Source organism: Sebastes umbrosus, chromosome 6, assembly GCF_015220745.1.
Source record: "Sebastes umbrosus isolate fSebUmb1 chromosome 6, fSebUmb1.pri, whole genome shotgun sequence".
NCBI lineage: Eukaryota > Metazoa > Chordata > Actinopteri > Perciformes > Sebastidae > Sebastes > Sebastes umbrosus.
Genome location: NC_051274.1, coordinates 8,070,759 through 8,097,070, shown reverse-complemented (window position 1 = coordinate 8,097,070; position 26,312 = coordinate 8,070,759). Strand labels below are relative to the sequence as shown.

Sequence of the window (26,312 nt, the reverse complement as noted above, 5' to 3'; positions counted from 1 at the left end):
CACCAAATGTTTTATTTAGAAATGTGCCTTCTACATGCACACGGAACTTTTGAGCCAGCTTTGAAGACCTCTCAAGGCAGATGTATCTTTACATTCTATTCATTCCAGTTTAGCTAATGTAGAAACTATGCTACAAGCACGCCAATGGCTATTCTAACATACTGGTGAACCACAATGTATGTTAGAGAAAGATTTATGCTACAGTAGCTTAGTGCTAGTCACATGCTTCGGATCTGTAGACTTAGACTACAGGCCATTGTATATTGAAACATGACAATATTACATAATAAATGTGCAATGTAATGTATGCAAATGATTTCATTGAATTCATTTGTAATTAGACAGTTCATGATGTTCAAGTTTCGGATATGACAGGTGATAGAAGAATATTTTGTGAAGCCAGCACTCGCAGAAAGTAGGATTTGACTGTAAGGAAGGGATCTACCACTGTATACAGCATGAGTCAGTTCATGATCATTTTTACTTATGAGAATTAGCATTATTATTATTATCACTTTATACAGTTGATATGGCCAACTTGCTAGCTAACTGTTGTTTTGGGGTCATGTTCAGCTCCTGAGAAAGAATTCTGGAACTTTAGCCAAAGAACGTATATTACTAAGAAGTGAAAGTCAGTTGTTTGTTCCATTGCAACATCAGCACCCAGCAGCAGAGCTAACGCTTCCCCCATTTTGGACTGAAAGCGACTACCGGACGCTAGTAAAAACGTCTACAAAGTGCCGTACAAAAGTAAAACTAAATAATTTCTATTCTATTGTCATCATTTTAATGTCTCTACCAAAATGGCATGTGTTGTACAATAAAAAAATATTATAAATATGCATACTATTTTCACAATTTTTCTTATTTAGTTATTAAACTTTTTTCTGCCCGGCTGCTTCCCAGAGGAGCAAGTGGTTGTGTCCTGTGCTTTTGCCCTGCGTGTTAGTAGATAGCCTACACCTACATTAAATTTTGCTTATGTCATGCTACTAGCACTACTAGCTACTGGCCGATAGCCGGTTGTTTGGGAACAGAGACGTTAATACATCCACCACAGTACAGGCTTACAGCATTCATGAATTACAGCTAATATATCCATTATCCAGAAATGAGTTTGCATTTTAGCACTTCCGGTTCCCTCTTCTGGAAGTCAATTGGTTTTCATTTAGATATCTGAAATAAGGTCTGTAGTTAACACAAGCTGAAGAGATTTCAATGTTTTGTTCTACAATATAAAATACGTCAGTAAATATCCCACACGTGAATTTGGAAGCCTTTATGTGTCTTTAAAAAGGCGGTTGCTAACAAGTGGCTAAATGAGACGACTAAACGTCATCACGCCAACTCGTCCTCCTTTACAGCCTCGTTGCGTGTACTCGCGGTCATGCGACTGTGGTGTAGTTCGCTTATAGCCTAACGTTAGCTTTTTATTTCTGGCGATTGCATTCACACTTCAAAAATCATAAAAGTGGTGTTGATTTGTGAAGATTATCTTGCTGAACAAAACGTGTAAGTATCATAAACGTTTATTTGTCACAGAGCTTATTTTCTGCATTAATCCCAAATCTCAATAGAAAAATCCCATAGGCTTTTTGTGGAGGGTACCCAGGGCGGTGCTAACTTCCTGGTTGGCCAACAAAAATAAGTCATCCATGGAGCACTCTATTAAAGCCGCATATAACTAGCAGGAAGCTGGCAGAACCAGATATGTCATATGAGCGTGCAGGGCGGTGTAATCATGGATGTATTAAAAGAACGGTTGCAGTCCCTTTGGTCTGAGGCACGTTCATTATGCCGAGGAAAATAACTCTGGATTCTGCAATTAGTTCATTTTACAACTTTTAGGACATAATGGGTTTAAATGCGGTGCTATAGTACTGGGATGTTGATTTACCTAAAAAAAATATATTATCCTCTGATTTACAGGCATCTCTTTATATGTCTAGTTTTTGATGTCTATTATGTCAAAATTTAATTGAAATATGTGTCGTGTAATTATCATGAATAATAATTTAAGTGATTATATGTGCACACATACCAATCATAGGTAAAAACATTGCTAAAATTGGCTGAATTATAATAGACAGAAGTTTTTATTTTTTTTTTATTTCACAAACTGGTCATACAGGTTCAATTACAAAGACATGTGCAAAACTGTAAAGGAACAGCAAGACAAAATAACAGATGCCAGGGGATAAACAGCTTTCAACTTACAAGTACAAAGCCAGGGAAAATAAACATTTAGATAAATATATTAAAGAAGTGCATAAAGTTTCCGTCTTAATAGCTTTTTTGTTTTCGGAGGAGAGAATGAATTTAATGTATTGTTTGGTTTCATGTTCAAATACAAAAAATGAAGGTTTAGATTTACTAAATTTGGATTTATGCATATGAAATTTAGCTAAGAGAATAATCAGATTAATAATATATTGTTTTTCTGATTTTACTGTTATCTTTATGGAAACCAAAAAAAACATTCTCTAGACTTAGAATAAAATCAGGGTCAATATTATCAATAATGAATCTACTCAAGTCCTTCCACAGACTTTTTGCTATATGGTCACAGTGCCAGAATAAATGAAATAACGTTTCTGGGAGTACATCACAGAATGAACAGTTTACATTGATGTCCTGTTTAAACTTAACAAGATAATGACTTGCTGGATAATACCTGTGAAGGATTTTAAAGGATACTTCTCTTATTTTGTTTGTCAAAAGATACTTATAGGGTAGAGTCCAGATGTTCTTCCACTTGAGGTCTTTTACAAGGTTGTTCAAGTAATTGACAACATAAGGCAGACAAACAATATCATTCTGAAAATATAATAGACAGAAGTGGTAGCCTGCTAAAGCCATAATTCTCATCACTAGAGGGGAACCGAACATGAGGAATGTTAGTGGAAAGGAGTGTTCAAAAGCTCCCAGGGTTTGGCAACACTACTGTAGCCTACACGTTTTGTGTGGCGTCAATAACTGTGATTATAGATGGGCAAAAATCCAAAATAACTATATTTAGCTTAAACAGATAGTTTTTGGTATAAAAAAAAACACTGTTTTAGGGGATTAACATCAAAGTAATAATTATAATAATTTGCTGCGTTGAATACAGCCCGTGTAACAGACCGGAAGCTCGATGTAACGGAAGCGGAAACGGAAGCCGAGATGTGAAGAGCCAGAAGAGAAATATCGAGTGATAATAAATGCGAATAAAACGGTGGTTTTATTGAGTTGGTCGATGGGAGACCACGGCGATATTAAAGACAGTCTCTCCGTGTAACGTTACTTGAGAGACGGAAGTGACGACGCAAATACGTACCGTGTTTTTTACGTTATTTATAAGTAACCCTCCGTGCCGTTAACACACCTGACCACCGCCTACGTCACGTCAGTGTGTTCCATTGACTGACGTTAAAGCTGCTGTTGTCTTAGTAACGCTGTCTGACTGGATGGGAACACTACCAGACAGGTTTCACCTGATTTCATGAGTCATGTATCCCTCAATGAAAGAAATGGATCCAGTTCACAGGTGAGTCAGGTGTGCTGGTTGATGTTGAGCCAAAGTCTGAGTTTTCATTAATGTCATGAAGGTGGCTCTCTTTTAACCCTTTGAACTCTGCAATAGAAATGGTCTGTCAGTGCCAACATTGGTATTTTTGCCTAGTGTGTGATGCCATTTCCTGGAGTATCTTCAATACGTCATACCTCTCAAGTCTGTACATCATAAGCTACAAGGTTGTGTAAGTCAATATACTAGGGCTCTCCCTCCCAATAGATTAGTGGACTGATCAGTTGTTTTGGTCTCTCTGGTAAACTAAAGATTTAAATTGGTCCTTTAGTGTGTGATTCTTTGTGGGGACACCGTTTCACAGATCTGTTGATTAAATCAACTAATCAATTAGTCGACAAAATCGTATGAGTGTTCTTTCACAACAATGAGCCACTAGCTGTACATTATCCCGCTTATTACACGGCTACTTACTGAAGACATCAATATTTTGACACAAAAACGGTCCGCCAGAGTCCGACATCCGAGCTGCGCCCATAGCAACGGTCTGCTATACATAGCAACAGTCTGTTATACATAGCAACGGTCTGCTATACATAGTAATGGTCTGCTATACATAGCAACGGTCTGCTATACAGAGCAACAGTCTGTTATACATAGTAATGGTCTGCTATACATAGCAACAGTGTTATACATAGTAATGGTCTGCTATACATAGCAACGGTCTGCTATACATAGCAACAGTCTGCTATACATAGTAACGGTCTGCTATACATAGTAATGGTCTGCTATACATAGCAACGGTCTGCTATACATAGCAACGGTCTGCTATACATAGCTGCGGTCTGTTATACATAGCAACGGTCTGCTATACATAGCAACGGTCTGCTATACATAGCAGCGGTCTGCTATACATAGCTGCGGTCTGTTATACATAGCAACGGTCTGCTATACATAGCAACGGTCTGCTATACATAGCAACGGTCTGCTATACATAGCTGCAGTCTGTTATACATAGCAACGGTCTGCTATACATAGCAACGGTCTGCTATACATAGCAACGGTCTGTTATACATAGCAACGCTCTGTTATAGAGAAATTACAGACTGCTGACTGCCGTGATTGACCAATCAGAATCTAGTATTCAACACAGCCGTGTAATAAACCATAATAATTGCTAAAAGTATTGAAATTGTGTCATAGATAAATAAAAAAACACAGAAATCAGACATACAATTTTACTAAATAAACAAGCAACAGGACAGCATTGAAGGACAGTCCTCTCCCAGTGAATGTTTTGACCTTGGCGCGGTTTTGCACCACACGTAATGTAATGACGCCATCATGAGCATGCGATGTGATATCGCGAAAGACATAAGCCATCTTAGCTTTATGCTGCTAACAAATGAATGCTCTAGCTCAGTGGTCTCAAACTCAATTTACCTGGGGGCCGCTGGAGGCAGAGTCTGGGTGAGGCTGGGCCGCATCAGGTATTCCACAAAAAAAGCTTTGTTAAAAAAAACCCAATCTTCTCAAACGTCATTATTAACAGTTCTTTAACTTGAATGGGTTCTTCTGAACATGAACGGTTCTTCTGAACATGAACTGTCCTGAACATGAATGGAACATTGAAGAACATGAACGGTTCTTCTGAACATGGCCTCTATTGCGTCTCCCACTTTTCCTGAAATTGTCTGTGCTCGTCACCAACCTTTCTCTTCACTGCAGGCTTTGAAAAAGACATGATTGGGGCTGTGTGACAAGATATATATTCATTCCACTTGGTGTCACTCCACAATAAAGTTGTGCCTGCTGTGTTTGTGTTGCTCTGCAATTACACCACCAAACCGCTAGTTGGCGGCGGCGTCTCTATGAGTTTCCTTCTTCTTCTTGTACTACAAACAGAAACTGAGCGGAGTTGGAGCTAATAACTGTTGAACCACAGAACTTTTACTGACATTACTGCAACGCCGAAAAGAGAAAATATATCTGAGTCGATTTGTGTGAACAAACATTGAACAGATGGAGGCAGAGAGAAGTAGAACTTTCTGTGGTTGTCTGGGGTCCTGTCCGTTCAGCATCGCTGAGAGACTGGACCAATCACAGCTGTTGCGGTCTGCGTCGCCGCGACGTGTAGTTACATTTCTGGAGAGGTGCACGTCAGGCTACGGCGTCGATTCAACGCAGAAGTATAAATCAAGCTTTAATCAAGCTTATGCGATGTTACACGGGCGCCGCCATAGTTGTTGTGAAATGTTTCTCAGCTTGCATCAAGCCCGGCCGATTGCCCGTCCCCGGGAGCCATATACCCCGCTGTGATTGGTAGGTTCGTTCAGCTCGGGCTCGCGCAACAAAGGGACCTTCCACGGCAAACTGCCATTCACATAAAACTCGCGGGCCGAGGGCGCCTGGTTAGCTCAGTTGGTAGAGCGGGCGCCCATGTAACAAGACTTGGTCCTGACCGCGGCGGCCCGGGTTCGAATCCGGCCTGTGGAAAAAAAAAAAAAAACTCGCGGGCCGCACTAACATTAAACTTTCATATCAAGGTGGGGGCCACAAAATATCGTCTTGCGGGCCGCAATTGGCCTTCAGTCTGTTTTTAAAGGGTTAACCACTAGATTACCATGGTAACTCTGTTAGGCTGCACGGTTAACCTGGTCCATACCTGAGAGTTTCAGATTAAAATTGGAGCCAATATTTTTTTCTTATTCTTCATAACGCGGCACGTTATTGGTCCATTTAGTGCGGTAGAAGATAGGTTTGGGCGTTTGGTACATCTATGCAGATTACCCTTCACTAAACGAGATAAAAAGTAGATTTGAAGGGTAAAAAACCATAACGTGTCTCCGTCAGATGCGTGTCTCACGGAATCAGTGCAAATTGATAAAATGTATTAGATGGAAGCGTATCTATTCCGTGAGGCGCATGAGTGACGGACATCAAAAACGCTTCCAACACTTTCAGTGGGGATTGGCCGTCAGAAAGAAAACAAATAAGCGCATTTCCAAAAATGTTGAACCTTTCCTTTAAGGGCTGTACAACTGCAACATTGTAAAGATCTAGACGTGTATTGTTTGGGAATAATGCCCTTTGACATGTTAGTGAACAGAATTTTTTCGCTTTGGACTAGAGATGTTAATAATTAACCGTTAACCGACATTAAGAATTTTAACTGCTTAATGTTCTCGGTTAAACGGTTAAAAGAAATATTAAAAATGAATTAAAAAGCTGAGCAAAACTTAGAGGAGCGGCTTGTCACTGTAAGGAGAAAAGCTGGTCCACCTTAACAGCCCACTGTAAGAGAGTCTGAGCCGGTGTTGCAAGATACAGGAAGTTGGCTTGGGTCTTGAGCGGAGGAGATGTAGCATTTATTCACCGAAAAATAAACTGTACACACACTGCTACAGCTACAATCACAGCTATATCGACACCAACAACCCCACACTCACGCGGTCAATTCTAACGTTAAATCTCTGAACGTAGCACAAACGGACACGGTCCTTCGAACACTTGCTAACGTTACGCCAGGCAGACAGAGTAACGTTACGCCAGGCAGACGATCTCGCAGCTAAACCAAGTGGTGCGGTGGAGACTTACTGGGAAAGTGGCTGCATGTTTCCTCGACAACACACGTAGCATCGTGGCTGCTACAGTAACTCTCCCTGACGGTGAACTGGGGACTCAGTTGTCTGTTTTGCACATAACTGTTAGACTGCAGCTGGCGCACCGCTGCATGCGACGCACTAATCTTGTCGGTTAACGGTTGATAATTGGTTAACAAGGGTCGGTTATCGGTTAAAAAAGAAATTCAAAATTAGCATTCTTACTTTGGAAAAAAAGGGTCTGCCAAATGAATTCTTGTAAAAATGTAAATACGTTTTTACCTATTAATCTTTACTGTTCTTGACTGACATGTTTGTGTGTTGTTTTTTTCTCTCAGTGGGACCGGTATCTTCTACCAGGCAATACCTGCTGTTGCATCCGATGGAAAGAACATCATGAAACTGATTCCTGTGCAAATGGTCGACGGACAGTTTTTCAAATCTCAAAATAGCCAATGCAAATCGGATGCTACACCACAGAAAGCTGTAACCACAAATATTGTCTCGGCACCTGTTCAGATGGTAAAAATGGCAGCTTTGAATCCTTCTGCCACTAAGCAAATTGTCAGACAGCAGGTTTCCCTCATGAGTGTCTCCTCTAATCAAGTAGGTTTGGATCTTGGTAATTCGCTGAACAAGCATCCACTACAGCAACAAAATGCAAATTTAATGGCCATAGTACCTCCAATGACAACACCTGCAACAAACAGTGGGAAGTCAGGAAGACCTCCAAGTCAGCTCCCAGTCACAGTGAAATCTCCAACACTCTCCAGAGGACAGTGCCTTCAGTTTCCCCCTAATGCACAAGTCCCAACAGTCCCAGCATCGGAACTACTTCCGGTTATCAAGAAACCGATTTTTACTTCATCAGCCAACTCCTCTCCAAATTCAGGTTTACCCAGTGCAGCCTATGTGTCACCTATCGCAAGTGTCAATATAGGCCTTACTCCACAAAGTGATTCTGCACTTGACAAGCTCAAGTTGCTTTGCAACATAGCAAATATAACTTCACGTGAACCTCCATCAAAAGGATCAAAATTATTTCCAAAGGTTTCACAAAGGCCCAACAGCCCCATAAAGTGGGTAATTGAAGAAGAGGACAGTTCAACGGCGCCAACTCTTGATCATATCGATTGTTCTGTTACTTCAGAGGTTCTTCGCGTTGTTGCAGGGAGAGAAATATTTGGGAAGCACTGTGACATCATTACACAACCAGGTCCAACTCTTGATCCTATTGATTTTTCTGTTACGTCAGAGATTCTTCGAGTTGCTGCACAGCTAGAAAATGCTGGGAAGCCCTGTGACGTCATTACAAATCCAGTTTTTGGGTCGAGTCAGGGTAAAAGTGGACGAGGACAGGAAAAAACCATGGCCATATGCAACGGGAAGCATCAACTACATCAACAGAAAGCTCCGATGGCAACACCTGTAACAAACAGTAGGAAGTTAGGAAGACCTCCAAATCAGCTCCCAGTCACAGTGAAATCTCCAGCACTCTCCAGAGGACAGTACCTTCAGATTCCCCCTAATGCACAAGTCCGAACAGTCCAAGCATCTGAACTACCTCCGGGTATTAAGAAACAGATTTTTACTTCTTCAAACAACTCCTCTCCAAGTTCAGGTTTACCCAGTGCAGCCTACGTGTCACCTATCGCAAGTGTCAATCTAGGCCTTACTCCACAAAGTGATTCTGCACTTGACAAGCTCAAGTTGCTTTGCAACATAGCAAATAAAACTTCATGTGGACCTCCATCAAAAGGATCACAGCCACATTTAAAATTAATTCCAAAGGTTTCACAAAGGCCCAACAGCCCCATAAAGTGGGCAATTGAAGAAGAAGACAACTCAGCGGCTCCCACTCTTGACCCTACTGATTTTTCTGTTACCTCAGAGATTCTTCGAGTTGTTGCTGAGAGAGAAAATGGCGGGAAGCACTGTGACATCATTACAAAACCAGTTTCTGGGTCGAGTCAGGGGAAAAGTGGACGAGGACAGGAAAACAACTTGGTCATGTGCAGGGGGAAGATGTTTTTTGTGGCCCAAAATCCCCAACAATCACTTGAGTCAGCTGCACCTCAGAAAAGGCAGGGCGTCAAAATGATTCTTCTCGATGGGTCGGATGAAGTGATTGACCTTTGTGACGATGACACTCACGATGACACGTCTCAGCAAGCAGCATCAGTTCATATGTCAGCAGTCACTCATCCGGATGAAGACAATGTAATATTTGTGTCGTATAGTCCACCAAAATCTGAGTCTGAGTCTGAGTCAACACAAGATTTGAGACTAAAAACACAAATGGCACTTGTGAAGGAAACAGACCAGATGGGCAAAAGCAGCTCGAACAATGTGACGGAACAAAAGAGCCTGGATGATACAGCTGGCACTCTTGGAAGAAGAAAACCTGGCCAGAGCACGTCAGTCAACACGGTCAAAAATCGTACGCATGCCTGTGGTTCAGCGGTGATGCACGAGGCCTCAAGCATCAGCAGTCAGCAGAGCACCTCCACCAAACAGTTGGAGAGCATGGATGTAGAAACAAAAAGTCCAGCCGATCCCAGCACCTCTGACGGCAGCAGCGAAATATGCTCTCGAATGGAGGACACCCACAAGATGGAGGTGAGGAATCTGCAGGTTGTCAGCTGATCAGCTTTACATTTGTACATGTTTTATTATCTTAATAGGTAAAAATCTCAAAGGTATAGTCACATTACCCTCCTGTCCTATGAATGTTCGTTCAATTTCACATTCACTTCTATTGAAACCAGCGTGATGGACAAATTCAAGCATGTGTTTGCTGTTTAGGTGCAATCTTTAGCCGGCTCCTGTTGACGCCGAGGTCAGAGTTCAACTTGGATCAATTGGATGTGCTCAGTTAGCCAACAGAAACACTGATGCACAAATGGAGAAGTTGTCATTGGTCACTCTACTAGACAACAAACTGCAGCGTCGCTCTCACACACTGTTTAAAGTCCGTGGTCGCTCAATATTTATTTCTTGCCTGCAACAGAAATGTGATATGATGTCCTTTTTCGGGACTGAGTGCCGGGGGGAATTTTGTTAAATAGAAAAGTAAAGAAACATAATGTGACCATACCTGGCCACGTGCTCCAAACAAATAGCAGTCAGCATGTCACCTCTACTACTGGGTCCATACAATCTACATTTACAATCATCAGTTATAAAAAAAGCAAACTACTAACTAACAGCAGGGCTAGAATATCTTTGTGTTTGTGCCACTAACTGGGGCTGTGCAGTGCGCGTACGTTTTGATAGTTTCTTTATTGGATTAAATCCAAAGTGTCAGAAACGAGAACATGACTAATATTTTTGTTTCGTGCTGCCCCCCAGTTAACTTAGGCAGCTATTTTAGATTTAGTCTTAGTCATGCTATTTAGACAAAAACGCTTAGTAGTTTTTAGTCACATTTTAGTCATTTTTATCCTTCATAGTTTTAATCTAGTTTTAGCTGACAAATGTCATTACATTTTAGGTTATCTCTCTTAATTTTGTCAGCTATTTTTTCATTTAGATTTAGTCCTGTGTCAAATGTCCTTTCTTAGTCATCAGATTATATTGAGCATTTCAGTCAATGTAGTCAAGTCAAACCAATCATTTTGTCATTTAATCAAACTTATTTTACACAAGATCTGATCTTATCATTATCTGATGAAAAACACAGGTTGGGATGATTAAGAATGCAGCTTCTCTACTCCAAGTCCCATCCGGTCCGTTACGAGAGCCAATCCGCACCGTCCAACATGCAAAAATATGTGTTAATAAACCACCTAAACACGACCCCTCAAACCGCAAACTTTATGCATTATAGTTATAGCACAATTGTCAGGACTGAGGACTGACACAAGAAGGACAGAGACTGACCGCCGCTGCGGGGCTTGGTGTATGTGTGTGTTTGAGATGGAGAGAGAAAATAACGAGATTTTGGTAAAGTTTTTATTTTTTAAACTGCATTTACGTCTCGTCTTTTTTCATAAACAATAATGCGTGTTTGATATCGTCGCAGATATCGGCAGATACGTCGCGCTGGACGGGCTCATTTGGATTAAGTTGAGATTTTTCAACTTAAAAAAAAAATAACACATGTATAACTTAAATTTGTATAGTTCAGTGTTTGCCGTTTCAATCGCAACCGCTCCAGCTTCCTCGCCTGCCATTTTCACAGGTTTGAAATGGGTTGGTGGCTCCTCTCCTTCCGCTACATAGCAAAGATGGCGATCCGTTGAGGGTGAGAAGTGTCCAGCGTCTCGCACTCGATGTTTTGGCCGTTATGAGTACAACATCCGATCTTAAGAGTGCACTGCATTTTGCTATACTTCTCATGAACGCACTTATGCAGTCAAAATAGCAAGTGTAAGTAGAGAAGTATGCTGATTGAGACACAGCAGTAGTCTCGTTTATGTATTGTTTGTATTTTAAAGAGTGTTTGTTTTGTTTTTTTCTCCCTGCAGAGCTCTATGAATCCCGCAGAAAGCTGGACATCTTCGCTGTCACCAGAATCGTGTGAAATGGCCGATAATCTGCTGAGACAGATGTTTGGGATAACCGCGGATGTGAAGATTTGCCTGCAGAGAATCGATGGAGCCTCAGTTGGGTCTCTTCCTGCAGAACCTCTACAGTGTGTGTCCATGAGGTCAGTGGAGGATCATCAGGAACCCACGAGCGAGTTGAAAGAGAAAGAACTTTTTTCACAAGAAACTGACAGCTGCAGTGGTCTCATCAATGACGAAAGAGTGAAAGTACCAACTGACCAGGAACTGTCAGGAGACTCTGCCACTCCAAGCCCTCACACAGATATTGGACCTCTCGAATGTTCACATTTCAAACCGAACACAAAAACGCTTTCTGTTTTGAGGAATAAGCGCCATTTAGGTAACACTTCGCTCACAGGAACATCGGATGATGTTGAAACTGAGTCAATGATTGGCTACGTGGAACCCATAGATGAGGATTTCCTCAGCACAGATGAAAGTGACACCCACAACTCACAGGACACGGCTGCCCGGCCACAGACTCCGACTTGTGTGGATCTGGATACAAGCACAAGGAGAATGGGAAGAAAAAGGAAGCGCACAACGTGTCCATGTTGCATCCCTGGTACTCAAGAGCCAGAGCAGTGGGCGTGGACGACAGAGCGCACAAGTAAAAAAGGGGGAAGAACAAACGCTGTAAGAAAAGATGTAAAAACATCTGGAAGGATCAGCTGTCTAACAGCCAAGAACAAGCACATATGTAGGACTTCTGAGGATCCAGCCAGTGAGAGTTTATCCACAACATCCGTGGACTATGATGAACTAAAACTACATGAACAGATCACAAGACTCAAAGAGCTTCTCCATGAGAAGGAGGCAGCTTTAGAACTGATGAGAAACAGCACAACCTGAGATGAATCAGCCAACGTTACAAACTCTAATATTCTAACAAAGTTAATGGATATATATTTTAGTATTCATATGTTATTGCTTCCATTTTTGTTTTGTTGGAGTTAACAAGGACTAACATATATTATTATATCATATTGGCTTCAGTACAGTGTCATGTACACAGGGCTGTAGTGGGAGATCTATACTACAGTCCTGCATGTACATACCTGGACATTAGAATATGATGGCCGCTCATCACATTTTAACAGAAGTTTATTTGTCAAATATCAGTTGACCACTGAGATCCACCAGCCTGCAGACAATTATTTACCTCCGAAATCTGAGAAGAAACGTTCACTCAAGTGGCTCACTTGACCAATTTCAATTCTGTATCTCTACAGAGATTTAAAACACATCTGTCACAGTGATCGTAACTTACTATTTATTTATGTTTATTTTATTCTGATATCTCTGTATGTATTTGATATATATCAATACTGAATATTTGAAACCTTTTCAGTACTCATTTTCCACAGTATGGATACACTGGTACCAGCTGCACTTTGTGCTCTCTCTGACAGTGAGTTGACACACACATACTGCTATTTATCTCTTAATAAAAAAATAAAAAATGGTATGCCCTTAATTGAAAATGGTATTGAATATAGATATGTTTCAAGGTATTGTATCGAAGTTTAAAAATTCAACTGGCTGTCAATCGATTCAAATATTTAATCCAGATTAATTGCAAATTAATTCATTATTAATTGTTACACCATTAATTTTTTATCTGTTCAAAATGGAGAATTGTCAAGTATTGGCTTATCAAATGTATGTATATATTTCTTATTGGAAATCAATTAACAACACAAAACAATGACAAATATTGTGCAGAAACCCTCACAGGTACTGCATTTAGCATAAAAAAAAGGCTCAAATCATAACATGGCAAACTCAAGCCCAACAACGTGTGTGTCAGTGTGCTGACTTGATTATAACTTGCCCCAAACTGCATGTGCATTATCATAAAGTGGGCATGTCTGTAAAGGGAAGACTCATTGAACCCATTTTCATTCACATATCTTAAGGTCAGAGGTCAAGGGACCCCTTTGAAAATGGCCATGACAGTTTTTCCTCGCCAAAATTTAGTGTAAATTGTACACGTTATTTTGCAATACGGATGATACCATTGGATTCCTCAGGTTTTCTAGTTTCACATGATGTCAGTATCTTCACTCTAGCTTTAAAACTGAGCCCACTACAACCTAAAAGTCACAAGTTGCATTAAAGAAATTATTTGCGTTAAAACTAATTTGTGTGAACACGTTATTTGACAGCCCCGTATATTCCTCTGATATTTCTTTGTCATCAGTATTATACTTATAACTCATGTCTAAATCCACATGTATCTAGTTTTAATATATACCATATAGTAACATACATTCTGTTACAGCTACTCAAAAGTGAGTTTATTATATTTTTCTCTCACATCAGGTGTCGGACTCGGTATCAGTGTATCCGTATATTATAGGGACTGTCGGTCTGTGAGTCTCTCCAGATAACAGGGAGACTTTTCATTATACACCCCATAATACACCACATGGTTGTGTTGACCAATGCTACACATCACACACACCTTTTAAATGTGCCTGTCATATTTATGAAATACTAATGCAATATTTATATTGTATTAAGGCACTAATGCAAATAAATTCACTGGTTCAAATGATTCATGTGAACACATCTTTTGAGCTGTAGACAGCAAAACTGACTGTATAGTGTTTGGATGGAGTTACTGTATATTATTACTTGTGTTTTTAGCGACATGGATGAAGATTTGTGATGTCGTTAGGTCGGTCAGTCATCAACCTTTTGGTCCAACACTTCCTACTAGTACTACTGGCCAGATTTCCATGGGTTCTGCTGGCTGTGGATTTTCATCTGGGGATGGATCCGAATGTTTTTAATAAACCCGCCTTGATCGTAGTTCTATTTTCTGTCTTGGTTGTCATTAAATATGTTTGGCTCTATGATCACTCCATCACATTACTGTGCCACAGGGTAAACCTCTATTGATCCCCAGAGGGAGAAATTCAGCTGTTGCAGGAGTGCAAGGACAGAAATAAGCACCGAAAGAGAAAAGGGGAAAGAAGAAGTCTAAGTATATAAAATAAGAATAGAAATAAAAAATAAAGCAGTTAACAGTACCTACTACCAGTGTATTTAGACTAATAGTGCAGTACTGTAGAAGTTGTATCACAATACAGTGGATGGTTCTTCAACTGAAAACAGTTACAGACAATACGATTTAGCTTTGCAGGTTATTACAATATTATGATGAGATGACTTTTAATATGAAGAACAGTCTTTCCAAATCGAAAGTAAAGATGTTAAGAAAGTACGAGATGTGAGCTTTGCTCTGTCTCTGACTTCTGGAATCTCTCTAAATGTACTTACACGAATAGAAAAAACAGCCAGAGACAAGTAATACAAGATTCAAGATTCAAAATGTTTATTGTCACACCAGTTATACAAGTACAATCGTGTGAAATGCTTTTTGCTGGGAAGCTCCATTCAAAATAATAAGTTATATTACAATTATAAAAGGAAATACTTTGTACAAGGCATATAAAGAACATATACATATTAGGAAGTATGAATGTACATATATAAGAAATACTTTGTACAAGGCATATTAAGAACATATACAGTATAAGATATATGATTTAGGAACTTTTTGTGTGAGAAGGTGTCATATGAATCATCTATTTAAAAAGTCTGATGGCCTGGGGGAAAAAAACTGTTCCTCAGTCTGCTGGTGTGAGTCCTGGGGGTCCTGTATCTTCTACCAGAGGGCAGGAGGGAGAACAGGCTGGTGTGTGGAGGTTGTACAAATAAAGGTGCACTGTCTATATTAACGCCCCTGGGACAGGATGAGTATTTTAACATTTAATTCAGCCTTTAAAACCTTTAACAATCTAGTTAGAAGTGTCACTAGCAGCACGATGTAAGAGATCTTGCAAACAGTGCAGATTACAGTTTAAATATGAAGAAGAGGCCAGGGTTACTATGAAATGAGTACAATTTATTTTAAATTGTTTCACTACTGTAACCTAGCACATGGTCTGTGAAGGTCTGATTGGGTTTTTTTTTTTATCAAATGCTGCTAACTTAACATGTGTGTGTGGATGAAGTAGGAGTACAGGATATATACAATTTCTTTATATTGTGTGCTCTGCATATATTGTTTGTCCGTTTTTATTTGTTTAGGTGACGCTTTTATTCTGAAGAGTACGGCCCCGGAAGTTCTGTTATTTAGCGACGAAGTGAAAATAAAACAAACACGTCGGTGTCTCTGAAGCTGGATGCGTTTATCTTCTATCAAGGTAGGAGCAACTATACAGGACATTTATTTATTTGTTTAAGTACAGCTGTTATTGTCGTTTGGCATTATTTAGTTCACAATTCAGTGGTTATATTTGTTACTGTAGAAACATTAAGCTCAATCTTCCATTAGTAGTCGGTAACGTTAACTAGTTTCTAACTATATAACACACAGCGGATGTTCACCAGCGGTTTGGTGGAACATCTGTACAAAATGGTGTCTGTTTAAAGGTACTGGATGTCAACAAAGAGAAGGGCTGTCTTCGCCTCCACCTCGGACTATTCTTCTCTAGATAAAGAAACTTAAATATTGTCCAAACGCCATTTAAATCCAGGAGGCCATTTTCCGTCTCCGTAGATGCGCCTGCTGGTAAAATACCTCTAAATAACACGTTTCCATGTGGGGAGACGGCTGACAGGCCATCATTAGAGACATATGCAACGTCTTCTCATACGACGGTTCGTATGATATGTCAAGAAAAAGTTATTCCTCTTTCTTTCGTTTTCCTAGGAAATGTCCAGCAACATGTGTCAATATGCGCTCCTTACATGCATGCAGTCCTTTCAAAATAAACTTCCGTCTTCACAGGAAACGACTTCCGCAGGTTTACACAAGAAAGCTACTTAGTTAGGCTGAGGAAAAGATTGATTTGGTTAGGATTAGGCAACAAAACAACTTAGTTAAAGCTGAAGTAGGCGAGATTGGAGCAAATATGATTTTAAAAAAAAGTTAATTTTATAAAACGGTCGCTATATCATGACAGTAGTGCATGAAACAGTCTGAAAAAAACATGTTCCTCTGTGTCCTCCGGTGTCCTCCGGTGCTCCTAACGGCATCTGCAAGATTTCACAGACCGGAGGAAAACAAGCAGTAAGAGCTGATCTGAGGTCTGCTGTCCAGCTGCCGTCTATGAGCCGGCTGTCAATCACTCACAAACTCCGACCAAACGGTCAAACTAGGCAGCGCTGATCAAATATGAATCAATTTTCTGTTACTGTAATGCCTATTTCTCTCCTCAAATGTTTTCAGAATCATCTTGTAGTGTACTGTTGTGCTGTAAAATGAGAAAGTTTGTGACTCTGCCGCCATTCTAAAATCTGGTGAAAGAACGCCAAGTACCGGTCACATGACCGGAACACAGCCAATAGGAACGCTCTCTCTCTCTCAATGAAATTACCTGTGATTGGTCAAAGTCTCTCGTCACGGGCTAGATTTTCTAAAGCCTGAAAACAGAGCCATGAGGAGGTGCAGAAGTCTAGTTTTCTCTCAGAACACTTGAATTACAATATGCTGATCGTGGTTTGGTTTAAAATAACTCCGGAAGAGGCGTTACTGAAGTACGTAATTTACATGACAAATAAATCAACGTTGACTTCTGGTTTCACACGGGACAAGAAGGCCGGTCTCCTGGACGAAAGTTCGATATTTTTTTTACCCATCCATTCGCCTCCCTACGCAGCGTTCGCCGCTAGTTATATTTACCGGTTCACGATTACGGTAATTACACACAAATTGATTTTGTGGGATATACACCAATTACAGCACATTACTTTTTGTAGGTATAACTATGAAGAGTGTATGAGACCAGACTGAAATGTGACATGTATGCTGGTTTATGGGTCCTGGAGTGTTTTTGCCTGGTTTTGATTATAAATTACTTGGCCAACCAAAAGCTGACTAAATGTCTTATATTTGAAGGTATGTCACAAACAGAGATCTTGCAGAGAAGTATAAAAGTACAGCTCTAAAGACAAATTTGATGGTGATGTTATACAGTTTAATCAAATATGGCATATGTGACCATTTTAATTTCAAAGTAAAAGTTGTTGTAGTCATCAGTGATCAATATCCTGTCAGATTATTTCTACATCCAGTTACTACCAACATAAAAAGTCACCCATAGTAACAGCTTACAAAAACCACAATCATCAAAATATCAAGGGCCTTGACTGCAGTGCAAGGATGTCAGCTTCTGGAAATGGCTGAAATTTTACAAAATCAAAAATTCAAACTAATTTGAAAATAAAGTAATGTAGGGAATAATCTGTAGTAGTTGTCTTCAGTTAATAAAGGGCCACTAAGTCAATGCCTGTGATCACCATAAGGTGACAGCACAAGATGAGGGCTGAGGTTGGAGTTGAATGAAGTGAATGAGCTGAGCTTGTCACCTTGAAATCATCTTCTTTTGTGCTGCAATTCCTTTCCTACTATTATGTGCACATTATGTTTATTTATCTTCTAATCTTATTGCTGTTTGCTTCGTATTCATTAGCATTTTGTGCCTGTTCAGCACTTTGGTCAACTGCGGTTGTTTTTCACTGTGCTATACAAATAAAGTTTGACTTGACTAACAACGGACCTGATTCGATTGTTATCAGTCCATTAAATGGGTGTTGTCAGTCGCTATAAGCACCATAGATGTGGGTCATTAGGGGCCTACTACACCTGCTACGTTAAAAAAAAAGTGAAAAAGGTGAAAGTGAAACTTAAAAGCAACACGTTCTAACATGTAAAACTGAATGAAACGCCTAGTTTTGAACACAAAGCAAAAGGGCTTCTTTAGGTTTAGGCAACAAAACTACAACTTCTTTAGGTTTAGGCAACAAAAAAACACTAAAGTTTAGGTGAAAACATTGTATTTTGGGTTAAAATAACTAGGAACACAAAGACAACATCACACTGTTGGTTTCACACGGGATGCAAATTCCAGTCTCCTGGGTGTAAACCCTGTGTTTTATGTCCCATCCATCATCCTCGACCATCACCCCATATGGAGTTTCACAATGTCTGTACTACAGCACCTGACTTCCACTTCTGCTCCTGTCATAATTACTATGTTCACTAGAGGTCGCTGTTGTGTTCTTTTATACCTTCGGTGATCTACTATGTGAATAGATGAAAAAAACCTACTTGTGGGGTTTTTTTTCACTAGTGGGGGTAGTAGGCCCCTAATGACCCACATCTATGGGGCTATCTATAGCAACTGATAATTATGTAATAGCCTGACAACAGTCTAATTGGCTGAACAACAACTCTGCTCTAACACTGTAATTTTATTATTGATTTATTTAGTAATTTTTTTGAGTAATCGATTTAAAAAAAAAAAAAAAAAATTAACTACAAATGTCCATCACAACTTCACAGATCATAATCGTTATCAATTATCAAAACTGTTATGTAAATAATCATCTTAACTTGTAAACTAGTAATTGCAAGAACTGTTAAGTTTATCCGACGAATGTAGTATGAGAGTATAAGAAAGAATTCCAATACTCCCATCCCCAAATTTAATTTCAGAACATCAATATTGAGCTGGGAGGAAATAATGGGAACTGGTTGTGTTATTGGGACCTATAACTCCTAATATAACTCTTAATGTGTACACAGGGAAATACTCAGAACATGGATCTCGTTGGAAATCTGGAAATCTACATCCCAGTGGAAGCTGAGGTGAAAAACATCCCTCTGTGGAGTTTACCAAACTCAGTGCTTAGACGAATGGACCTCCCCCTGTCTGACCAGGAGGGCTCCAGGAAGCTCACGGACTCTCCAGAAGGCATATGGATTTGTCCAGCGGTCATACGGAAGAAAGGCCAGAAACTGGCCTCCCACACAGAGAACATGTCCTCACTGCTGGGCAGACAGTTTCAGGCCGTGCCGGGTCCCTTCCAAATGTCCTTTGTTTCCTCCAACCGCACAGCTTACAAGGTGCTGAAGGAGACCATGCCTGGAAAATCGGTCTCCTCACACACATCTCATAGCTCCGTGTTACCTCAGGGCTCAGCACCGCAGAAGTACAAAGCTGCTGTCGTCATCTACCACGGACGCATTTACCTGTCCAGCAAGAAGCGCAAACGAAGCCGACGTCAACGAGAGACGGGCGAACCGCAGATAGAGTCGTCTAGAAGCCAAACTAAGGTAACGTGATGTTTAAATTGTTGATTACATTCAAGTCACAGAAAAAAACTGGGAAAGACAGGCAAGGTAATTTGAGAAGTTGTAGCATTAGTCTCGGAAGTGACTCTTCAGTCATGCTGTGAGGCTGTACTTAAAACTAACGTCAAAGAACTAGCGGCGATGAAGGCCGACTGTTGCGTCGCCTCACGTCGCCCGTGTCTTGGCCGACGAGTTGCACTTGAACACACCGCAAAGACTACAGCTGACGCCAGTAAGCACGCACTCATGCACCTGCGTGAGAGGAAATAACTCTCCTCGTCAGCAGACAACGGTAGTCTGTATTTGTCATTCAAAAAGGTAAACCGTAAGACCGAAGGCTGCGGATATACAAGCCTGTGTTTACTCGTTGGCTTGCTTTTCCTCACTTCGGTTTCTCGTGGACTAATTCGCTTAAGCTGAGCAGCCAATCAGAGTGATTTCTCTCACCGACAAGCTCCGGCTGAAAAGCCTCTGAGACAGGCAGACTAGAGCTAACAGTGTAGGATATACCATAAATACTAGGCCGACAGACGCTCACCGACGGCTGTTGACTCGGTGTGTTAGGGCCGTTATGCACAGTGGTGTTTTGTCAGCATGTTCAAATGCTCACAATAGAAGGTTATAAAATTTAAAGCTAAAGATATTTGACTGTTCCTCTTATAGAACATATTTGTGCGCAGTAACATTTATCTGAGACTTGTTTATCCTCCTGCAGTGCCGGTCTCCTCAGGTTTGTCTTGAACCTGCAGACAAAAAACTACGAAGGAAGAAATTGCGTGCCACGTTGCCCCGAACATCCCCACAACAGCTGAAAGATCGTCTCACAAAAACGGATCATCCCTCCACCACAGACCAGGTGAGCATAATCATAATTCAATGTGACATAGTACAAACAGGTGACAAATTACACAGACAAAGGGGGTAACACGAAATATACAGACATTAATATGAGACGTAATGAAACAGATGCTATGATTTGAATATGGTACAGATTTTAGATTTTTTTTTTGTTGTTAGTGGGAGTATTGTCAGTGTTTTGTGTAATTGTATCATATATGATTATTCATATTAGGGCTGTTGTGGCTCAGACGCAGAGCGGGTCGCCCTCCAATCGGAAGGTCGGTTATATAAATGCAAGTCCATTAACCATATGTGACAGAGGCATGTGTAGGTATGTCCGAGGAGGAGGAAAAATAAATGCATAAATATTATAATAATATTGATGAGTAAGATCAATAACTACATCAAATAATAATAATAATAATATGTAAGGTTGTTTGTTAATTTTTTTATAGATACCATTTAAAAAATTAACTTGCATTTATGTAGCACTTTTCTTTGCCATTATTCACCCTTTCACACACTGATGGCACAGCCTTCGGTTGCAGTTTTGGGTTCAGTATCTTGTCCAAGGACACTTCGACTTTCGACACTTCCTTTGAGCCACAGCCGTCAACAAGATAACTCAGATACGTGGCTAATTGAGATTCAGATTTGCATCGAAAAACTACACACAAATTATGGGCAGAGGGCTTGGCGCTTGTTGGTTTCCTCAAAATTACAAATCCTCCAGACCCCCCAAGAGAAAAAAATCAATGACATACACAAGGCTACTTCACGTTAGTTCAAGTACAACTCTTGTTCCTGGGTTCTGTTTGTATACTGCTAGGATTGAATTTTGAGTCTAATTGCTCCTTATGCTATTTTATTTTATATACTTTTAATTGTTATCATTTTACCTTCCTCTGAGTATCTGTTTATATTATTATTTCTCTCCTGAAATTTCAGTTTTAGGATTTTTGGTTCATCGTGTATTGCTGTGAATCCCAACGTGTGAATATGAGCCTTAAGTGATACCACTCTGTATGTCCTTCAGGAGCTGCTAAATGACAACAGGCCCAAGGAGAAACACACCACAATGAAAGTAACACACAGTGAAAACAAGAAGGACGTTATGATCAAGAGAGGTGATGTATCCTCATCCACAACTGGCCATTCTGTCCCTCAGTCCACTGACCGTGTGCTCAAAGCGTACAGCCGTCCTCATAGGGATACTGATGCAAAGCAGGCTGTGGAGGAAGCAGGAAGCTCAGAGCCAGCTTGGTGTCAGCCTCAGGGAAAGCAGCAGCAGCAGGAGGAGGAGGTGGCCAACAATGGTGGTGGTGAATGCGACAACCAGGATATGGGCGACGAAGAAGCCGACTACATACAAATGGACAGCGGTGAACCTGACAATATTGTTGGTTTTGCAGAGCAAAGTAGCAACCGTAGCTGGACCAGGAGAGAGCCTGAGGGTGTAGCTTCTTCTTCCTCCACGTCACTGCAGGAGTTTGACTTTAAGGCTCTGGCGGAAGAGGAGAAGATCGCTCAAATGAAGGCCAAACTCAGACGGAGTGAAGCTGCTCTCAACAACCTGCACGCCTCATAGTGACGGCTCAGTCAGAGTGAGCAACAGCAATGATGCTTCAGTTCCCCGAAAGTTAAACTCACAACGATACATTTACCCTCGAACACATGCAGTATCCCGGTACATCCACAATATGGACATATTGGAACATACATGAATACTAGGGGTGTCCCGATTTTGATTCTAAATTGGAAATCCATCGAAATGAACTTCCGATCTCGACCATCGAAACGGTTAAAACTATAAACCTGCACAAAAATCACTATAACCAACATAAGCCAGCGTGTTCTGAACAGACGCATTACATTAACATTTGCATTTTTGGAGCATAAAACGGCAAACTTAAACTACTCAGTTCTCGAGTGGCATTTTAAACTGCATGATTTAGCCTAGCGGCTAGCAGACTTTAGTTAGTTATTTTTCCTTACTCATAGCTCTCCTACTCTTACTTGGTTTAACATTAAGTCACTGATCAGAGGAGAGAGAGAGAGAGAGAGAGGAAAGAGGAAAAAAAGAGAGGAGAGAAATGAGCGCGACAGTAAATGACAATAACACTGTATGTTGTAGATTACAGCACACTGTAATGCACTGCAGAAGGATTTCTGTTATGTTTTCGTAATGATTCCGTACTGAGGTAGGTCACACAGATACTGATATTGAAAAGATGCAGCTTTATATATTGTAAACTGCTGTAGTTTAGTCGTGTGTGTGTGTGTGTGTGTGTGTGTGTGTGTGTGTGGGGGGGAACGTTGCCTTGGAAGGAGCCCCGAGGGGGGGGGGGGGGTTTAGACGGAGCTCCTGAGGCCATGCTACTTTAAAATATATGCTAGCTTTCCAACATCGTCGACCCCATCTTTGAGTTCTCTTTTTAAAGAAGGATTTGAAAGTGTAAATGACAGTTGTCAGGGCATAAAACCAATGAACTGTTGATCTTTACCAATCAAGACTCCGTAGTCTAACGATGGTGATGTTTAAATCGAAAAATCAAGTCAAATTGGGGATTTGGAGAATCGTGAAAACCTTAATACGTACATATATACAAACCAGGATACTCGTGTGCATGTAAACATACTTGGTACAAGATCTTTTGAAAACTTGTAGTTGCATTTCCTCGACATTTGCGAGGAAATACTATTTTTTCTGTTCATCTGTTGTATTTTTGTTTTTCATGTCCAGCCCAGCCTTAGATGTGCCACTCTTCTCATGTGTTAAAAAAAAAAAAGGTAATTGTGACTTTGATTTCTGCTGTCTGGACGCGGCTCCCTTCACTACCATGTATCCAACCTATATCGTTGAGTTTGCGTCCTTGAATTCCTTAGGTTTAGCTCATTTACCCCGTGCTTGTGCCTCTGATGAAACATAATTTTGTTTTGAACATATTGTATATGATGTTTAACACAGACATAGTCCCTTTTCATGTGATGACTTTTGAATAGTGAATAGTTTTGGTTTGTGATAAAGATGTCTGTGTACGGAACTGTGACTTTAGTTGTTATTTAAAGGACCATTCAGCAGATTATCTCCCAGATGATCTGCATTATTTCCTGCTGCTGCCTCTCGCATATACAGTGTACATTATATTTTTCTGACTTTGTGCCAAGCAGCTCTTCTCTTTCTTTCTTTTGAAATGTAATCTTGGAAGCAAGGGATCCAAGGAAGTACACTGATGTTCTTCTCCTCAGAGATTCAACTTCCCAAAAAAAAAAGATTAAACTTTAAGTTAAAAACCTTCAACTTTCTATGTCTTCCCTTCTTCGTGTTGCTGATTGTGGGACAGCCATTATCTCCTTTCATTTGGTGGCCCAGTGTATCCTATGCTAAAGGAGATAAGAAAGGAAGCATTGAAGCACCTTTCCTTAGCACTTAGAGACTTCGACCAGCTCTTATCGTGGCTGCTACTTAGATACTACCGGGTCATTTCACTCAGTTAGGAACCTTCCTAAGCAAAAAAAAAAAGACTATTCAAACCACTGCTTGGGCCACGCTGCACGTTACCATGATTTGTGTCTCATGGAGTTACTGTAGTTGATTATCCGTCAGTGGTGTAAGTTTGTTTTAGTGTTAACATTGTGATTGCAACATTCAGATATTAATGCAGATATTTGCTGTTACACTTTTGCTGATTACTAGCTTACCAATTTCAAACTGCATCATGTAATCAGAATGTTTAAACTATAACAAAACTTACATCATTGGCTCATTTCCATGAATTAAAGGGGCCAGTGTGTAGCATTTCAGGAGATCTAATAGCAGAAATGGAATATCATATTCATAACTATGTTTTCATTAGTGTATAAATCACCTGAAACTAAGAATCGTTAGCTTAGAATGAGCCCATCATATTTTCATAGGGAGCGGGTCCTCTTCACGGAGTCCGCCGTGTTGCACCGCCGTGTTTCTACAGTAGCCCAGAACGGACAAACCAAACTGTGTCTCTACAGAGAGCCTTTCAACATGTTTATGTTACCTGAAGGCCACCGTAGTTCTCTGACATGCTTGTAAAACTGTGGTTAGGAGTAACGTTCCATTGCTCCTAAAGTAGTGTTATTATGGTAAAGATGGTCTCATGTTACCGCATTCTTGGAAAGGGAAGAGTGAGCGGAGGGGTACTCGGTTGGTTGCAATCTGCAACCACACCGCTACACTCTGTAACCTTCAAACAGCTTTGTAAACTAATTTCTGTTGTGTTCCACGTGACTTGCAGCATTTCTGTATTTGTTGTGTATTTTTCACAGCGTTTCTTTGTCTAGATGCTGCTCACGTGTGAATGTGTTATCTGACGGCTGTTTTCCTCATTTGCTTTTGTTTTGTCTATTTGCATGTTTTCTTGCTCAAGCTGCGGTGAGCCGCGCTCTCAGGGCCACCGTACACACTTCACTTGTGTCCCGTACCGAATGAATAGGACCAAACAATTCAACTCAATTGATAGAAATGGGGTGGACAAAATAATGGGAACACCTCAGCAGGGGGGATCCCAGGTAGCTCTGGGACCAAGGCTGAGTCCTTACCGCAGCAGCACCAGGTTCCAATCCAAACTGCATGTGGCCCTTTGCTGCATGTAGTCCCTTCTCTCTCCCCTGTCCTGTCCATCAAGTAACAGCAAAACAGCCAAAAAAATATCTTTAAAAAAAGAAAGAAACACCACCGTAACTTTGTGGCGGTACTGAGTTCCCCAGACTTTAGTTGTTCAGTCAGAAGACTGAAAAACAGTTCCCATCCACATAATTATATAAAATAAAATGCCTTCTTAATAATAATAATGAACAAATGCCTCTTCGCTAATGAACAAATGCCTCTATATTAACAAACAATTAAGGAAACTGAAATATTGGTTTGTGTTTTTCCTTTTACCCTCCTTTAAAGTTTTCCCAAATAAAATACACTAAAAGAAATGGGTATAAAGGGTTTCATTGAAAATCAACAAATGAATAGAATACAAAAATACAGCCTGCAGGCGTTAGGCTATCGTAAGGCAAGCCAGCTGTTGCACAAATAGCACCTAATCGTCCCAGTGCAGGTAACCCAATTGGTTGGCACTTAACTTGTTTCCCCAACTAGGAGAGTCAACACTCTCAACAAACAAAACACAAAGATCACAGAATCCCAAAAGGGCCCAAAACAGACCAGAGTTTCTGGTAAAGCTGGTAACACATGTTGCATTGAGTGAAGGAGAGATCAGAATGACACTGGGTGTGCAGTTTCCCTCCTCTTTTAAGCCCTACAGAAAGGGCGTAGTTACACCCTGATTGGCCAAGAGGGGAATGCACCAAGCTGCTCTCAACTATCATTTAAGAGCCAGTCCCCACACCCTGCGCAACAGGTGAACTGAATAACCCTCTAATCACTCAGCAACTCAACCAAAAAAACACCAGGGAAAAGGGAAACAACAGCAAACACCAGAGAATTGGCAGCTGCCACACTCCCTCCCCCATATAATAAACACCGCCTCCAAGGTGTTTTACACACATCCTTTAGACAGTTATTTACCTGGTTTCAGAGACAGGAAGTCACTGCATCTTTGCAAATACACCAAAGGATCTTTCTCATCCTGAGGCCCGCCATAGCAAGGGAAAAACATCTTAATTGGAAGTTT

At 40.6% G+C, this 26,312-nt stretch overlaps 2 protein-coding genes and 1 long non-coding RNA gene across 4 annotated transcripts; all 3 read left to right on the top strand.

Annotated features, from left to right (window-relative positions):
* Positions 1-2,616: 2,616 nt before the first annotated feature.
* Positions 2,617-12,721, top strand: lrif1 (ligand dependent nuclear receptor interacting factor 1). Of its 2 annotated transcripts, none has more exons than XM_037773852.1 (3): positions 2,617-3,529; positions 7,449-9,729; positions 11,580-12,721. In XM_037773852.1, the coding sequence occupies exons 1-3, from the start codon at positions 3,492-3,494 to the stop codon at positions 12,510-12,512; spliced, it is 3,252 nt and encodes a 1,083-aa protein (XP_037629780.1). In that variant the 5' UTR covers positions 2,617-3,491; the 3' UTR covers positions 12,513-12,721. The 2 variants fall into 2 exon arrangements, with proteins under 2 accessions (XP_037629780.1, XP_037629779.1); XM_037773851.1 differs by lacking the exon at positions 2,617-3,529 and adding an exon at positions 3,578-3,740.
* Positions 12,722-15,737: 3,016 nt separating this feature from the next.
* On the top strand, positions 15,738-23,441 carry si:dkeyp-110g5.4 (uncharacterized protein LOC561637 homolog). The gene is made up of 4 exons (XM_037773420.1): positions 15,738-15,877; positions 19,264-19,794; positions 20,528-20,668; positions 21,689-23,441. Exons 1-4 carry the CDS (start codon positions 15,857-15,859, stop codon positions 22,238-22,240), a joined length of 1,245 nt encoding a protein of 414 aa, XP_037629348.1. The 5' UTR covers positions 15,738-15,856; the 3' UTR covers positions 22,241-23,441.
* LOC119490190 lies at positions 18,481-19,245 on the top strand. Its single transcript, XR_005207354.1, has 2 exons — positions 18,481-18,661; positions 18,722-19,245. It is a non-coding gene; the product is annotated as an uncharacterized LOC119490190 (long non-coding RNA).
* Positions 23,442-26,312: the final 2,871 nt, after the last annotated feature.

What these genes read in the sequence shown, in the direction of transcription:
- lrif1 (XM_037773851.1), top strand. Translation starts at nt 3,628, where the DNA reads ATGGTCTGTCAGTGCCAACATTGGTATTTTTGCCTAGTGTGTGATGCC. An exon ending in ATCATAAGCTACAAGGTTGT is followed by an intron (nt 3,741 to 7,448) that starts GTAAGTCAATAT and finishes TTTTTCTCTCAG; the next exon opens with TGGGACCGGTATCTTCTACC. An exon ending in AGGACACCCACAAGATGGAG is followed by an intron (nt 9,730 to 11,579) that starts GTGAGGAATCTG and finishes TTCTCCCTGCAG; the next exon opens with AGCTCTATGAATCCCGCAGA.
- si:dkeyp-110g5.4 (XM_037773420.1), top strand. Translation starts at nt 15,857, where the DNA reads ATGCGTTTATCTTCTATCAAG. An exon ending in TGCGTTTATCTTCTATCAAG is followed by an intron (nt 15,878 to 19,263) that starts GTAGGAGCAACT and finishes ATGTGTACACAG; the next exon opens with GGAAATACTCAGAACATGGA. An exon ending in ATCCCTCCACCACAGACCAG is followed by an intron (nt 20,669 to 21,688) that starts GTGAGCATAATC and finishes TATGTCCTTCAG; the next exon opens with GAGCTGCTAAATGACAACAG.